This window comes from Notolepis coatsorum, assembly GCF_963971535.1.
Source record: "Notolepis coatsorum genome assembly, chromosome: 20".
NCBI classification, from domain to species: Eukaryota; Metazoa; Chordata; class Actinopteri; order Aulopiformes; family Paralepididae; genus Notolepis; species Notolepis coatsorum.
The window spans coordinates 37001018-37017464 of record NC_140184.1 but is presented as its reverse complement, the minus strand read 5'-3'; the positions used below and the strand labels follow the sequence as shown (position 1 = coordinate 37017464).

The 16447-nt window shown below is 41.7% G+C and overlaps 1 protein-coding gene across 1 annotated transcript in view; it reads left to right on the top strand.

Annotated features, from left to right (window-relative positions):
• The window catches only part of ddb1 (damage-specific DNA binding protein 1), a 174756-nt gene that overhangs the window by 55992 nt on the left and 102317 nt on the right, over nucleotides 1-16447 (top strand). Inside the window, exons 13-16 of the mRNA XM_084337444.1 lie at nucleotides 990-1168; nucleotides 6269-6432; nucleotides 7668-7775; nucleotides 8731-8938. Coding sequence (XP_084193570.1) covers nucleotides 990-1168; nucleotides 6269-6432; nucleotides 7668-7775; nucleotides 8731-8938 — 659 coding nt within the window. The remainder of the gene's footprint in view (nucleotides 1-989; nucleotides 1169-6268; nucleotides 6433-7667; nucleotides 7776-8730; nucleotides 8939-16447) is intronic.

Here is a 16447-nt window from a genome sequence, read left to right as displayed (position 1 = left end):
ATGTCGGTGTCCTTGAGCAAGACACTGAACCCCTAACTGCTCCCTTGCATTGTTGCCTCTGCTGTTGGTGTGTGAGTGAATGTGTTGTAAAGTGCTTTGCATAAAAGTTGTTAAAGCGCTGTATAAATGCAGTCCATTTACCATTTAATGCTTCACATGGTTTACACAAGGCACCACATTGCCGGGCTTATTTTGGCCAAATGTGGCCATTGTTTTTTACCATAGAAATGTTGGTAAATATTGGACCACATCTAACAATTAAAACGTTTTTCTGACCTGTAGATCCAGCTTAAGACAAGTTTGTTTGAGACTTGTCTAACAATCTCAGTGTTTACGATAGCGCCTATGTAAAAGTCCCGCCCATTTAAGGGAACTGTTACATTTCCATACCATACCATTGACGCAGCTTTTAACCTGTTAAGCTGTAGCCCTATTTTCAGGAAGTCCGCCTAAAAGTACATGCCCAAGTAAATGGAAGATTGCTCCCCTTCTACAAGGTCAATTAGCATGTTCTTGGTATCTAGGAACATCTATGGACCTCAGGGAATGTATTCCCAGTGTCAGAAATATTGTGTTACTATGCTTGAGTAAATCGTAATGAAACATCTGGATTTAGTCATTTCCTCGCGTTTTTACTATAAAATCGATAGAATTCGCATTATTCCGATAAATTCTTATTTTCGGATTTTTTTTTAAAAACATCCGTAAACAAACGGTGCAGAAAATATACACTTTGACTGCTGTTTTCATGTAGGGTTTGGGTTAGGGTCTTTACTCTTGGCTACATTTGAAAAAGAAACGCAACATTAATTCATTCGGTATGTATTGATCGATTTATGATAAAACAGCAGGCCCCCCCAATTGGGGGACCTTACAGCTTAACAGGTTTTAATGTGTCATCTTCCTTCTTTTTTTTTACCTTGCCATTGAACCCTGGGATCCTGGGTTCTCTGAGGCACTTTGCATCTAAAAAGTGTTTGTCCATCCAGATCACCTCAGGCTCTGTGCGCCTGGTGCTCCAGGACAGCAAGGCCCTCGTGAGTGAGTGGAAGGAGCCACAGGGGAGGAACATCAGCGTGGCTGCCTGCAACCACACCCAGGTTGTGCTGGCTGTGGGACGGGCTCTCTACTACCTCCAGATCCTGGCTGGGGAGCTCAAACAGATCAGGTAGAGATAGATATATATCCCTGGCGAAGAAGAACAACAAACGCATATTCTCGGCATTGAAAAATAAAAATCCATAGCTCACAGTATTCTGCCCCTGATGTATATTTAAGCAATAACACATGACAGGCTGGGGGTTGTGGACGTTTTATCACAGCTAAAGTACATCGTCTGCACAGTGAAGGGCGGCAGCGACCTTAGCTGTAATATAATTTCCAAATATCATGGCCTGGGTTATTGCTTCCATTATATCATTTCCACATTATCAGCACTCCCCGTCATTATCTCTATACCATACATTTTTATTTATAAACCATAAGATGCTTGAAAAGTGATTTTAATCGGCTATTGGTGAAGGTGCAGGTGTTTTCAAGCACGCAGAATATTCCCTAAAGTAGGTGAAGATTATCATTCTCGAAGTCAACTTCCTGTCTGTTGTTGCTACGCAACTATGGCATGGGGGAAACATTCACCCCAGGTACATTGTGAACGCTTCATTTAGTGCAGAAACGGATCGGAAAAGTGGCAAATTAAACACAATCAAAGGTAATTTTTTTTCTTCAGTGAATCACAATGCCAAAGAGCTGCTGTGTTACGTTTTGTACTAATAACAAAAACAAAAATCCAAATAGCAAGTTTTATATAATACCAGAGTCGAGGAAAAAATGGCTGGTGGCTATCAAGAGGGCACACGTAGATACAGATGGGAGAGTCGATCAAAGCAGACACTGGTCCCCCAAGTCAAATCATACGTACCGGTATATCTGCTCTACCCATTTCATAACAGGTGAGAATAAGGAACAAATATTTATATAGTAAATTAAGTTGTATTGGCTGTGTAAACAGCAGATACATGTTATTGTTAGCTGCTAGCTACTTCGCCATATAGTCCATTCTCAGTGTATGTGCACTGGATGCTTCAAGTAGCCTGCATGCCTTTTTTATTTTTATATGTTACTAGTATACTATTTATTATTCGAGAGATGGCCATGTCTTTGCCTGTTGTTCTCCCAATGGTCTGCAGGTGTTTTGTATGGACATGATTTCAAGTCAATCAGGGCGAGCTTTGACTCATATCTCGCCTTAGAATCACCAGAAAGGCTTTCGAAATAGTGAAATGCCATGTTGGCCTCAATATTTTCGAAACAAATTATATGAAAAGGTTATGAAATTAACAAGAATGTGATAAAACATGTAATAAAAACGGAGCTCAACGCATACATTTGATCAGTAGAAATCCGTTTGTTTCCCCAATACCAAGATGGCGGCGGTCTCGTGACGTCAGCGTGTCTTCGAGAATCTTCAGCTTGCTCACATTTTGATTGCACAGCAGAAGTTGATATTAGGCTAAAACCTGTTGGTTACAATGTAGCAAATTTCCATTTCCCTGATATTATTTAATATAGAACTGCTAAGTAAGACGTGGTATATGGGATGTATGCCCAGGCTGTCGACCAATCAGAAGGCTGGATCTGACTATTTATAGAGAGTTATTAACAGTGACATTTCAAGCTCACTGCTCTTAATCACATCTTTTTAGGTGTAATTGAATGTATACTCCTTGGTAGTAGAATACAGTATTCAGGCTCTATTTAATTTTTCAAAGCTCTCTAATCAGAAACCTTTATTTCCACAAGGTAGTGGAAATGCGCCACTAGATTCACATCCTTGGTTACATTTTGGTAACAGGAGGGGGGGGGGGGGGATTATTCTGCTGCACGTCAAATGTCTGGACTCGACAAGCTGCTAGCTAAATCTTATGAACAATATCTATTTTGTGATGCTATAATGGACAGATGTCCTGCACAGAGGCCACCTAAACCAGTGAACAAAAGTGAAGGCAGTCTATCAAGAAAAAAGAGCAAGAAGTGTCAAGAAGTGTCAACCAAAATTTGTTCCTTAAATTGTCTTGCATATGGTTACTTGGACTGTCTGGAGATGTCTATAGCCTAGGGCTGGGCGATATAACGATAACGATAAATATCGCGATATATTTTAATAATCGATATCGAAGAAAAAGAATATCCATCCATCTATTTTTTTTTTTTGACCTGCAACAGGGCAGTTTTAAAACCAGAGACAGTGGACATACTTGTCTTTCTTGCCTGCAACTTAAAGTAATGGCTTTGCTTGTCCAAATAACAATACTGACCAAATTGAGATTTATTTTTTTTTGCTTTCTAATTTAAAATACAGTTTGAAACCGTCTGTACACAGTAGGCTATGTGTGCTAGCAGAGCTAGACTCCAGTCACGAGTCACGGTGCACATGTGCGGTGGTTTGTCCACCAAAAAAGCGCCAAAAGATCGAAAATAAACTAGCAGAGCCAGAACTGTTCAACTCCCCTGGAGCCACAGCCAGCAGAGAAGCCGGTTTACTTTCGCTTTTAAACCAGCTGCAGCCTGAGAACTGGGTGTGAGGGGATGTAACACTAAAGATGGCGGCAACGACAAAGAATTGCTGCAAAATAAACATACATCTGTTGTTTAAAAAAAAAAAATTGAATAAATTATACTTATAACAATTTCGATAATTATCGATATCGAGAAATATGATAACATTATCATATCGTTATCGCGATATGATTTTTTGCCATATCGCCCAGCCCTACTATAGCCCTCAACCCGAGTGCGTCATCTGCAGGGAAAAGTTATGTTAGCTGACTTGTTTAATGCCACTGCTGCCAAGTAAGCTGAAGAGGCTCTTGAAAATTAAGCATTCCTTCCACAGATTTGACACCATTGATCACAATATCTTACTCTCCCGTAGAACACACAGTTTGCATCACAGGCTCAGCTCGCCACCTACAGTATTTCACTCCTATTTATCAGACAGATGGCAATTTACTACCATGGATGGTCATACCTCAACTTCTTTCCCTGTTACATCTGGTGTCCCCCAAGGCTCAGTCCTTGGTCCCATACTTTTCTCCCTCTATATGTTACCCGTCTGCCACATCTTCAGAACACATATATCACTGGTCTCCAATATCACTGCTATGCCGATGACACGCAGTAATACATCCACTCTTCTCCTGACACCACTGCTGCTACTACTGCCCTCTCCTCATGCCTCTCTGAAATAAAATGATGGATGAATGACAACCTTCTCCAACTCAACAATACTAACACTGAAATCTTTCTAATAGGCCCACCTCACTTTCTCCATAAAAACCCTGATTGCTCCATCTCCATCAACAACCTCCCCCACAGTGAAAAATGTGGGTGTTCTATTTGACCCCAAACTCGAACCACACATCAATAACATCACCAAGACAAGTTACTTTCACCTCAGGAACATTTCTTGTAATAGACCACTACTGTCCCCCTCTGACACTGGAAAGCTTGTTCATGCCCTCATTTTCTCCTGTCTAGATTACTGTAATGCATTACTCATCTTGAATTGGCTCAACATCTAATTCCCTCCATACACTTCAACTGGTGATTTACTGTGAATGTCCTACTGTGTTTGTCCATGTAATGCAATGTCTGTAAAGTGCTTTGAGATACTATATGTAAGGCGCTATATAAAATAATGTATGATTATTAATTATTTGATAGCTGGAAGATTCAGGTGATCCCCTCACTCCCCCTCTCCCTCACTCAAATTGTGATGTTGATGAGACACCACATTAATGGCGGTATATTCAGTTTCTCCAGTCAACTAATTATGTCCCAATATAGCCAAGTAATGCATCAGCTTGTATTTTTGTAAACTGGAAGTTCAATTCTACCCTAGAGCCATGAAAGATTAGGGCGGCGTTTGATGGGCCAGTCTAGTTTGTGACGACAGAGTTGTCCACTCGCTCTCTATGTACAAGTGCTGCTTGTGATGGTCTTGACATTACACTGTTTTCGCATCTGTTTCTGTAATCTCAAATTGTACACATTTGATTACTTCATCAGTCATAGGCCTTGATATCACCCCCGAATCATAACACACATTGGCTTATATTACTGTCATAATTCCTTTTGCTAATTTTATGAACAACAATGTGTTGCACACTTGTCTCGCAAGCTCTCATTCTGATTAATATACATAAATAGGCCTACATATTTTTTATTGCATTTCATTGCTGCCTGTGAGATTTAAATTCTATAATTGGTAAGTTTGCCATACAAAGGCTAATATCTCTAATGACAATATAATCATGTCATTTGAGACTATTTGCACAATTGATTACAGTGACTAGAAATAGGTGTGCCTTGATATTTTGATTTGACTTTTGGTGTACCTAGGGCCCCAAAACGTTGCAGTATTGCATAACTGAGTCTTCTTGTGGGCTATTTGTATTTCCTCCTTTTGGGAAGTAGAGTATTTGTTTCACAATTTGAGCATGATGTTTTTTAGATGGCTACAGTATCTCAAACTAAGTGCATCAGTTCAGTTCAGTTCAACTTTATTATCCCAGGTGGGAAACTTGACTTGCAGCCAGGAGCACAAGAGGAAAACAACACAAGTACAAAAGATTCTCCTGGACAATTATACAGAACACAACAACACAACAAAGCAATATCTAAAGTGCTAGATTACATGTGAAGATTTAGCAGGGTTATGTGCTTGGGTGTTTTTTTATTTTATTTTTATCTCTAATGGTCAGGTTACCGTACCAAGCAATCATAGAAAACGTGAGAAGATATTCAGTAAATTACTTGTAAAACAATGACATAATTTCCCCATCTACATTAAAAGCATTTCACTTCCTTAGTACAAACGCTGCTGTCATGTCTCACAGACTGCATCAGAATTTGCATAAAATGTCAGATTATTGTCAATGACTGTTCAAGATATTTATATTTATATTGTTCTACGAAGTCGATGCTAGTTCACCTTTGATGAAGGTTTGAGATGGTGGGTGAGAAGATTTCTATACAAATGGATTATTAAAAGTTTAGTAGATGTTTTAAGTCAGAGGAAATGTACGAACATCCAAAACAATTCCACAGGTACAGGATACAAAATGTTTAAGTTGCATCAAAGAAGGATATCTGCACACTGTATATTTCGCTCCCATGGTGAATTTAATTGCACAACGTTTCAACACACACCTGAACTCCCCATAACTCTATGTGTATGTTATTCACATCCCTCTCTCTCCCTCAGCACCACAGAGATGGAGCATGAGGTGGCCTGTCTGGACATCACTCCCCTGGGGGAGGGTGGCGGCGAGTCTCCGCTCTGCGCTGTGGGCCTGTGGACGGACATCTCGGCCCGCATGCTCAAGCTGCCCTGCTTTACCGCGCTGCACAAGGAGATGCTTGGAGGAGGTGAGAGGGTGGGGAAAGGGAGGAGTTGAGAGGGTGGGGGAAGGGGACATCCTGGGAGGAGGTGAGAAGGTGGGGGGCGGAGGTGAGAGGGTGGAGGAAGGGGAGATCCTGGGAGGAGGTGAGAATGTGGGGGAAGGAGAGATCCTGGGAGGAGGTGAGAATGTGGGGGTAGGGGAGATCCTGGGAGGAGGTGAGAGGGTGGGTGTAGGGGAGATCCTGGGAGGAGGTGAGAGAGTGGGGGCAGTGGAGGAGGTGAGAGGGTGGGGAAAGGAGAGATCCTGGGAGGAGGTGAGAGGGTGGGGGAAGGAGAGATCCTGGGAGGAGGTGAGAGGGTCGGGGAAGGAGAGATCCTGGGAGGAGGTGAGATGGTGGGGGTAGGGGAGGAGGTGGGAAGAGTATTAATTATTTGGAAGACTTTTTTTTTTAAATGGCAAAAAGTGAAGAAGCAACATACATTTTTGAAATTCCCAATCTGTAAATCATGTCACCATAGAGTTTTATGCCATATATTCTTGTAGAGTTTGACTTGTAAATGGAAAATTTCCATTTTCCCAACTTATCTTACCTCAGACTGTCTTTATTCTTTCGTGTATCCATGTCCAGAGATCAGACCGTCTTTATTCTTTCGTGTATCCATGTCCAGAGATCAGACTGTCTTTATTCTTTTGTATCCATGTCCAGAGATCAGACTGTCTTTATTCTTTTGTGTATCTATGTCCAGAGATCAGACTGTCTTTATTCTTTCGTGTATCTATGTCCAGAGATCAGACCGTCTTTATTCTTTCGTGTATCCATGTCCAGAGATCAGACTGTCTTTATTCTTTTGTATCCATGTCCAGAGATCAGACTGTCTTTATTCTTTTGTGTATCTATGTCCAGAGATCAGACTGTCTTTATTCTTTCGTGTATCTATGTCCAGAGATCAGACTGTCTTTATTCTTTCGTGTATCCATGTCCAGAGATCAGACTGTCTTTATTCTTTCGTGTATCCATGTCCAGAGATCAGACCGTCTTTATTCTTTCGTGTATCCATGTCCAGAGATCAGACTGTCTTTATTCTTTTGTATCCATGTCCAGAGATCAGACTGTCTTTATTCTTTTGTGTATCTATGTCCAGAGATCAGACTGTCTTTATTCTTTCGTGTATCTATGTCCAGAGATCAGACTGTCTTTATTCTTTCGTGTATCCATGTCCAGAGACCAGGCTATATTTATTCTTTTGTATCCGTGTCCAGAGATCATCCCTCGGTCCATCCTAATGACCACATTTGAAGGCAGCTACTACTTGCTGTGCGCCCTGGGAGATGGAGCGCTCTTCTACTTTGGTCTGGACCTTCAAACAGGTAGCTATTATTAGATGCACTTACTTACTTGCTCGTACACTCACTCTTCTACATTACCCCATGACACTTTCTAATCAATTAGATTAGAGTGAAAATAAATAATGTATTCCTCATTTTGCTGGGGAACTTCTGACAGGCCATTATACACTCCTGGGGTCTCCGGAGCCACTTGCAACCACTCAGCTACATTTTAGAAAACTAAATTATGCTGTTTGTCTCTTTTGGTGATTGAAGGCAGAGGTTGACCTATCGATTTTTAAGGCCTATATAATAATGCGTTTGGAGCAGGAAAAGGCAGATAGCCGATTTAAATGGCCGATATCACAGGATCTTATTTTGCATCTTATTTGCATCTTATTTGAGTCAGTCTAGTCAGTCATTTCATGTCAGGCCTATACAACTTTCCCCTTGACTCCGGTCTTTCCTTCCTTTTCAGAATATTCATGTTTGTCTTTTGGTGGCTCTTTTCTCTAGATTCCAGTGTTTTAAAAACGAAAGCACTTGAAAATAAAGGCCTGTCCAATAGGATTATAAAATTGTTAATTTTAACTCTGTGTCCTCAAGTATGTATTACTGTTTTCAAATCTAGACAGAAATTCCTGTTATAACTCTGTAATTACTCCAAAACAAAACTGTTTAGAGTTTTTGTATGTCTGTGTGTGAGATTATGTCCAAAATATATCTACATAATTTTGGTTGAGGCCATTTTAAGTCTATTTTACAAAAGGGAGCTATTAATACAGATGACTACCTTTTTGGGTTTGAGTGCAAACACCTGTTTGCCTTCTGACAGCCATAATGTGGCAATGTAATGTAATACTTTTAATTTCCATGTTAAATGGCACATTCTTTTTGGTAGAATTGAAAACCCATGCTCCCAAATGCACTATCCACAGCCTCTAGTTAACCTCAGCCATTCTGGATTTGACCACGTGTTCTATTTGTCCTCCCGCAGGCGTCCTGAGCGAGCGTAAGAAGGTAACTCTGGGCACCCAGCCCACGGTTCTGAGGACCTTCCGCTCCTTGTCCACCTCCAATGTGTTTGCGTGCTCCGACCGACCCACCGTCATCTACTCCTCCAACCACAAGCTGGTCTTCTCCAACGTCAACCTCAAGGAGGTCAACTACATGTGCCCCCTCAACTCTGAGGGCTACCCCGACAGGTCAGCAACACACCGCTCTGAAGCCCCAGCCTCCAGTGTTTTTATCATGTCGGATGCAAAATACACGTTTTGAAAATTGGGAGTGATTATGGATGCCGAGTGCTAGTATCTTTTTATCCCTTACTCTCAACTCTGTTTTGTAACCACATTTAACCCTTTTTTCGCCAATGACGGATTAAGCCGTCATTCCTCGCCATGCTTAATCTGCCAATGACGGATTACGGCGTCATCGAGATAAATATTTCAAATTTCTGTCATGGTATTCATATTTCACCGACGGATCCTTGACGGGTGCTGTGGATCTCCACTCAACTCTCCAACGGTTCAATATCGCCACCTGGTGGCCGATCTGCCAAACCGGAAGTGGGGAAGTGGGGCCGGAAGTGCTTGGTGTCCCCCCTATTCCGTCCGCCACTCGATAACGCTCGCGGGGCTCCATCTCGACACACTGGATAATCGATCGGTTGCCATAACTCAATAAACAACGTTATTTGGACGTATATAGTATTATACAACCCGGAAAATGTTCATCTAGATCAACATCCCATAATAGCGATCTTTTTGCTCCACGCTGATCACCCAACGGTAAGAGGAAGCTGCGGTGAGCTGCGGTGAGCTTCAGCATTTGATTATTATTAACCATACAAACTGCTCTAATCTATATATCACCCATACAACATGAATCATTTAACGTCTGTCATTGCATTATAAACGACCCCCCCTCCGGTCACCAGCAGATGGACCTTGTACAATCGAAATTTTTTTATCTGATGTCAATAGCTATCAAACTGCATTTGATGATCTAATATATGCATAAATGGCTATATCTCATGTTCTATGAAATCGATAACTACAGAAAACGATAAAAACATATTTATACTCTGGACGGTATTTTAGTATGAATGTGTGAATGAAAAAGTAAAACCTTCCTACATCCTGAACGAAAGCTAATCGATGTTGAATGGGCCATAGTAATGTCAATTTAGCAATACAATTTAAAAAGTTTATAATTCCGTGGCCAACGTTAGATGATTCATCTAGTGTGGGTGATATGATCATTAGAGCAGTTAGTATCGAACACGTTAAAAAATAACGCTGAATCTTACCGTAGCTTCCTCATAGCGTTGGGCGATGAGCGTGGAACAGAAATATTCCTATTATGGGATGTAGAAATATGCGATCCATTTCCAGGTTGTATAATAGTATATACGTCCAAATCATGTTGTTTATCGAGTTATTGGTAACTGATTGCTATCCGTTGTGTCTAGCTCGAGTCCTGGGACTAATATCGAGTGATCGGACCGAATTGGAATGAGCACCAGCTTCCATTTCCTGTTTCCGCTCTGGGCGATCCGCCGATCGGCCACCAGATGGCGCTCTTGAACCGTTGGAGAGTTGAGAGGGGATCAACAGTAGATCTCAAGTCTCCGGGGGAGAAATATGATTTCGATCACAGATCTTTGAAATATTGATATCAAAGACGTGGTACGGCGTCTTTGGCAGAATGAGCATGGCGAGGAATGACGTGGTACAGCGTTTTTGGTGACCATAGTGTTAACACTTTGAGTGCCGGGACACGTCTTTTCACGTCTTTGCTGGCCATGCTAAAGTTGCCGGGGGACGCTGTACAGCGTCCTTATATCAATATTTCAAAAATCTGCGATCGGATTCATAATGTCCCTCCGCTGGCCTGAGATCCACCAGCAGGACCCACTGAGCTCTCTGGCGGTTCAGGAGCGCCATCTGGTGGCCGATCGGCGCAATCGCCAAAACAGGATGTTGAATAGAGGTTGTCATGACGACCGTAGTACTTCCGGGCGCTCGCTATAGTTCATGTGACTCTGGCTCGTCACGCTACACGGTGATCGATTGCCAATAACTCGATAAACAACATGATTTGGACGTATATACCATTATACAAGCTGGAGATGGACCGGGTAAAAATATATCCCATAATGATAAAATGTCTACTCGACGATGATCGCCCAACGGCGCGCGGAGACTGGGGTGAGTTTCAGCGTGTAACGTTACCGTCTTCGATAATAACTGATGTGAACTGATATTATCAACATTTGACCCACATTAGATGATTGGTATAACGCTGCCCACGGAATTATAAACGCCCCCTCGCCCATCCGGTCAACATCAGATGACGTGTAGTAACTTCTAGAAGTACGTCTAGTTGGAATTTTTTATATCGCGCTGATTGCCATCAAACTGTATTTCATCATCAATATAATGCATTTGGGGCTATATATCACGTTCTGGAGAAAGCTGCAGAAAGAGATGAAAACATACTTATACATTAGACCATACTTTACTATGAATATGTGAATGAAAAAGTTTAACGTTGCTACACAATGAACAATACATATAGGACTTTGAATGGGCCCTAATAATGGCAATGTAGCAATAGAATTTAAAAAGTTATAGCCCTGCAAAGAAGGGGACTTTCTCCATAGACAAATAGCGCTGGCAATCTATGGTATATCATTAATTTAACCTTAGGCAACCAAAGTGTTAATTGGTAAAAAATTTAAAATGTAAATAACATTGGACCTCATGATCGAAAGTGTACGTAACTATCTTCGTAAGTAGTTTGTACGAACAATTTAACGAAAATCCTTCTCCGGATGCCTGAACGTGTGAAAAGGTGTTTGTAAATGGCCAAAATGTTTGCAGCTGGGTTCCCATGAATGAAGAACGTCACTCATTCCTTAAATTGAAAGCGCATTATGGAAACGCATCTGGGGAGGGTGCCTTGATGCGCACGTGCCCAAGGTGGACAGTACCTGGACGTGTGGTGGCATAGCGTCTGGTCCGGCTCCTCGGTGCACTATCAGCGATATCTTCCTGCAGAAGTAGATATGCCACATTGTGTGTGTGCGCGCACAGCTCCTCACCAAGCCGCCTGCATCAGGCTGCTCCATCGTATAGATTTATATGTAATTCGTTAAACCTATCCTTTGTGTCTGTTGTCATTTGTGTGGGTTCAACTCGTGAACAGTAAGATGCACAGTGGAATGTTTCTCCACTGGCTCTTACGATGTGCACACTAAGCAATGTAAAATAAATAAAACCAACAATAAATAACAATAGAGAACAAGACGGTATATGGTATATTAATACAGTCTATTCCACTATAGCTATAATATATCCACGCGGTTGGGTTTAGTTCTTATTTATTTATTTACTCAGTCATTTGCAGTGCTTTTATTTATTTTCGGACATCACGATGCCTTGTTGAGTCATGGCTATAAATGTAAAATGTAATTGTTAACTCATTGACTGCCACGCTGTTTTTCCATGTTTACTCCATGCCGCCAGCGTTATTGACCATGTTCACGATGTTTGCGGACCCATCATATATTCTATATTATACCTATGGAGACAATAGTATGGCTCAATTGACAGGCACTATTTATACTCCAACAGGGACAAAACAGTTTATTTCTACATACCTTCGTTTGTGCGCTATATACCATGCTAAAAATCGCCCCGTTTCACAATAATCCAGGCTGGTTTTTTAAGATCGTGAGATATAGTGTTTTGTGCGCGTATGTGCAAATCTCGCGGCTGCTCTCCTGAAACCTATATTATTGCCAAGTCAAAGGTAAACACGACCATGTTTCTTCACAGCCATCGGGGGGGGGGGGGGGGGGGGGGTCGTTTTCCGACACTGCGATCATTACAAAAGCATGTTATATGATGGGGTTCGGTAAAATGGACATAAAATAGACATTACCTTTGTCAGCATGTACTCCACTCTAGCTCCAAGTGTCTTCGATCAGTACAGGATCAATACATATATGAATAATCCGTTTTGTCTTCTTCTAATATCCAATAGTTCGCTCTAGGCGATTGCCATTGTCGAACGTTAGTTTGCTGTACTGCTCACTGCTGCTCTCCCTAGTACTTTGGTAGCTCTCGCTGGGGTGTGGTGTGGTCCACACTAAACTGGCCCATGCAGTTCATAAGGTAGGCGATACTGCCACCTGTCAGGATTCAATCATCATTGCAGGTCCCAGGCACACTCACAAAGGCCTGCGCGAGTGTTTAGAATAATAAAAAAAAGGAACCAGAAACGAGAGATCTCGTTTTTGGCGATCAAGCGGTGGCTCTCAGAAACTAGCTATCTCGTTTTTGGCGCTCCAATGAGTTAATGATACAAATATTGTCATATTTATTATTATTATAATTATTTAATTCTGAAGATGTCTGTAGAATCGACGTGAACGTAATCACCAATGATTTCTCCTAAATTAAGCCCTTAACTCATTGGGGGCCAACAGCAGAGGGCGCTGATGGCCCTTCAGCGCCAGTGCTTTATCCAATGTAGGATAGGACTTACTTGCGAGTGCTTAAAATATATGAAATATAATAGCAATAGATCTAAATAACACGTTGATCGTCAGTGAGTTGCTTCCAGTCAACATGCACGAAACAGATAATTCTTTCATACATACATTTCCGTTTTATACCGTGATGAATATGAATATATTTCTAGAGCGTTCTGTCTAATCTCAATAAACTCCAGCAAATCGAGCTTCAATGTATTTCCTTAGAAATCGTGCCATTTGTCGCTTGATTTATGACATTTTCAAATAAACGCTAGATTATCGATATTATGTGTCATCATGCACGAACAGAAGCGGCGTCTGAAAAATCGCTTCTCCGTACTTTGGTCGGCGCGAACCTCACACACACACACACAACGCTCCAATGGCGGTGAAAGAAACATCGGATTAACACAAGATTCGTAACATACCGTACTTTTCGGACTATAAGCCGCACCTTTTTTCCCCATTTTTCGACCCTGCGGCTTATATAACGGTGCGGCTTATATGTGACCCGACGTGACCAAACCCGAAAATGTCAAAATCGAAATATTGCTTTTTTGACTGCATTGAAATGTTATTTATCTGTTCCCTTATTTGCTAAACTTAATACAACATGTAAATGAGTTAATTCTTGTTATTTGTCCGACAGTATTGTGTCCCAATGCTAATTACATATGGTAATTAAACATTAAAACACCTGCGGCTTATAGTCCAGTGCGGCTTATATATGTACACATCATTCAATTTAGCTGCTGCGGCTTATATTCAGGTGCGGCTTATAGTGCGAAAAGTACGGTAGTCCTTACCTCACATCTGATGTAGTGCAAAAAGATTCATCCAATTCCTGATCGCCATTCCAAATATTGATCGCGTTTATTGATCCAACGCTATATGTCCAAAACACATAATCCACGCTGCTCCGAGTGTCCCCAGTCCATCGGTTATAACGATAGTGCATGCCCGAGAAGTAAAACCTGGACCCTACTTCTTAGATCGATGCACAGCCCCAGCCAGAGGGATTCCAATGATGTGCAATACCAGCCTGGAGGCGTTAGGCGGCGGTATTTGACCTTTGCGAGCTCAGACCCATTCCCAATGATAACATCAGACTGGATGGATAAAAAATGAATGGATATAGCTAATAAAATAAATAACGATTAAAACCTGGATTTTGGCACCCAGAGCATGGCGAGTTAACCCGACTTTTCTCGGGTCTGGCCCCGAATGTGTTAAAAACACGGGCGCACACCAGTCTGTCCTCCTACTTCCTAATCTCTGAAAAGAAACCGTTCGATCGGCCTGAGAAGTTCCTAAGTGGAGTTACGAAGAAATTTGTTTGTAACTTTCTCGTAAGTCCGTTCGAGCACACCTGAGCCAAACAACACGTTCTTAACTGGTTTGACCTGCTAGCTACTGCTGCTAACTAACTAGCAGGCAATTTCCCCAAGGGGATCAATAAAGCAATATCTTATCTTATCAAACAAACTGGTGACAGGGCTAACACAAACTGCCACGAATGCTTCATACTACATCACGTCTCTTATCCAAACCGTTAAATGGGGGCAACAGTGGCTCAGGAGGTAGAGCGGTCGTCTTGAGGTAATCAGAAGGTTCTTGCTTCGATGCCAGGCTCCTCCTGGCAGCATATCGAAGTGTCCTTGAGCTTGACTCCTAACTGCTCCCAACGCAGGTTGGAACCTTGCATGGTTGCCTCTGCTGTTGGTGTCTGAATGTGTGAGTGAATGGGTGAATGTGATGCAAGTTTTAAAGCGCTTTGGATAAAAGTGCTATATAAATGCAGTCCATTTACCATAAGTCCCTCGGGTATTCTGTTTTCTAGTTCCAATCTGTTTCACTGTGTTGAGTGGCAGCTAACACAAGCTGCCCAGCCAGCTAGCTCATTGGATTAGCTCTGTCTGAAGCCTGGCCCGAGACGAGGCTACTGCATATCAGCCTTCATCCATGAAACATGGCCTTGCTTTCCCAGCCCGGCCACCATAATGACACGTTCCAAATATTTCTAAATTAATAAATAAAACTCCAACGGCACCAGCAGATATTGCACTCTATTGTTTGCGTTAACTAAAGAAGTTCATAAACCAGCTAGTTGGCAAACTCTCTGTACTCTCCAGAATTGTGTCCCTCACCTCCCACACAGAGAGACAAACAGCCTTGGGCTAAAACGTTATGATTGGCTGTTGTGATTGTGTATGTCCATAGAACCAGAACACTAAAGTACTAAGAAGCTAAGAAAGGTGACACTCTTGTAAACTAATTTAAATGCAAAGTTTGTTATTTTTAACAACACGTTTATTTTTCGCAGGAATAGACAAAACGGTGTACATGGTATTAATAGTGGTATTGATGCAGACACTAAATAAATGTGTTTAAATTTCAGTTGGACTTTTAAGTATCAGCAATCTGATTGATAATTGACCGTTAATTTAACAGGATAGACTGCGACAGAAAATATGAAGATAAAAGACATTTCTGTCTGTTAGAGAGATCATGTGCCAAAAGTGCAGAAAATCAAGTCACTTTGCTTTGATTTCTGTTATACACAGGTCTTGTTATCAAGACTTTAGTATTGGGGTAATTCCCAGATACTGATTTTAGCGTGGTATCAGCCTGATATCCACGGTGAAGGGAATGGCTCCCGCCTACCTCCGGTCAATGGTCTCTAATTACACACCCTCAAGACCCCTACAATCTGCATCTTCTGGCCGCCTCAGACATACTCCTATCCGAGCTCCGGGAGGGTCATCAAAGAGAAGTCGCCTATTCTTGGTCCTTGCCCCACAATGGTGCAACAAACTTCCCACCACAGACAGCCGAAACCCGTCCAATCTTTCGCCGTTGACTAAAGACACACTTCTTCAATCATTATCAAAAAAGAAGAAACTCTAACCCTAACTAACCTTACTGTCATGCACTTGTCCTAATATACTAACCTACACTGTAGCACTCAACACTTTGATGAACATTGTTACTCAGCTGATAGAGTTGTACCCTTCCTGCTGTCTTGTTGTACAAAACTTGTAAGTCGCTTTGGATAAAAGCATCAGCTAAATGACAAAAATGTAAATATCTGATACCGTATCGGTTTCAGTGCATCTCTAACCGTGATGTATTTAAGCAATATCACACAAGACCCACTGGAGAGAGACCA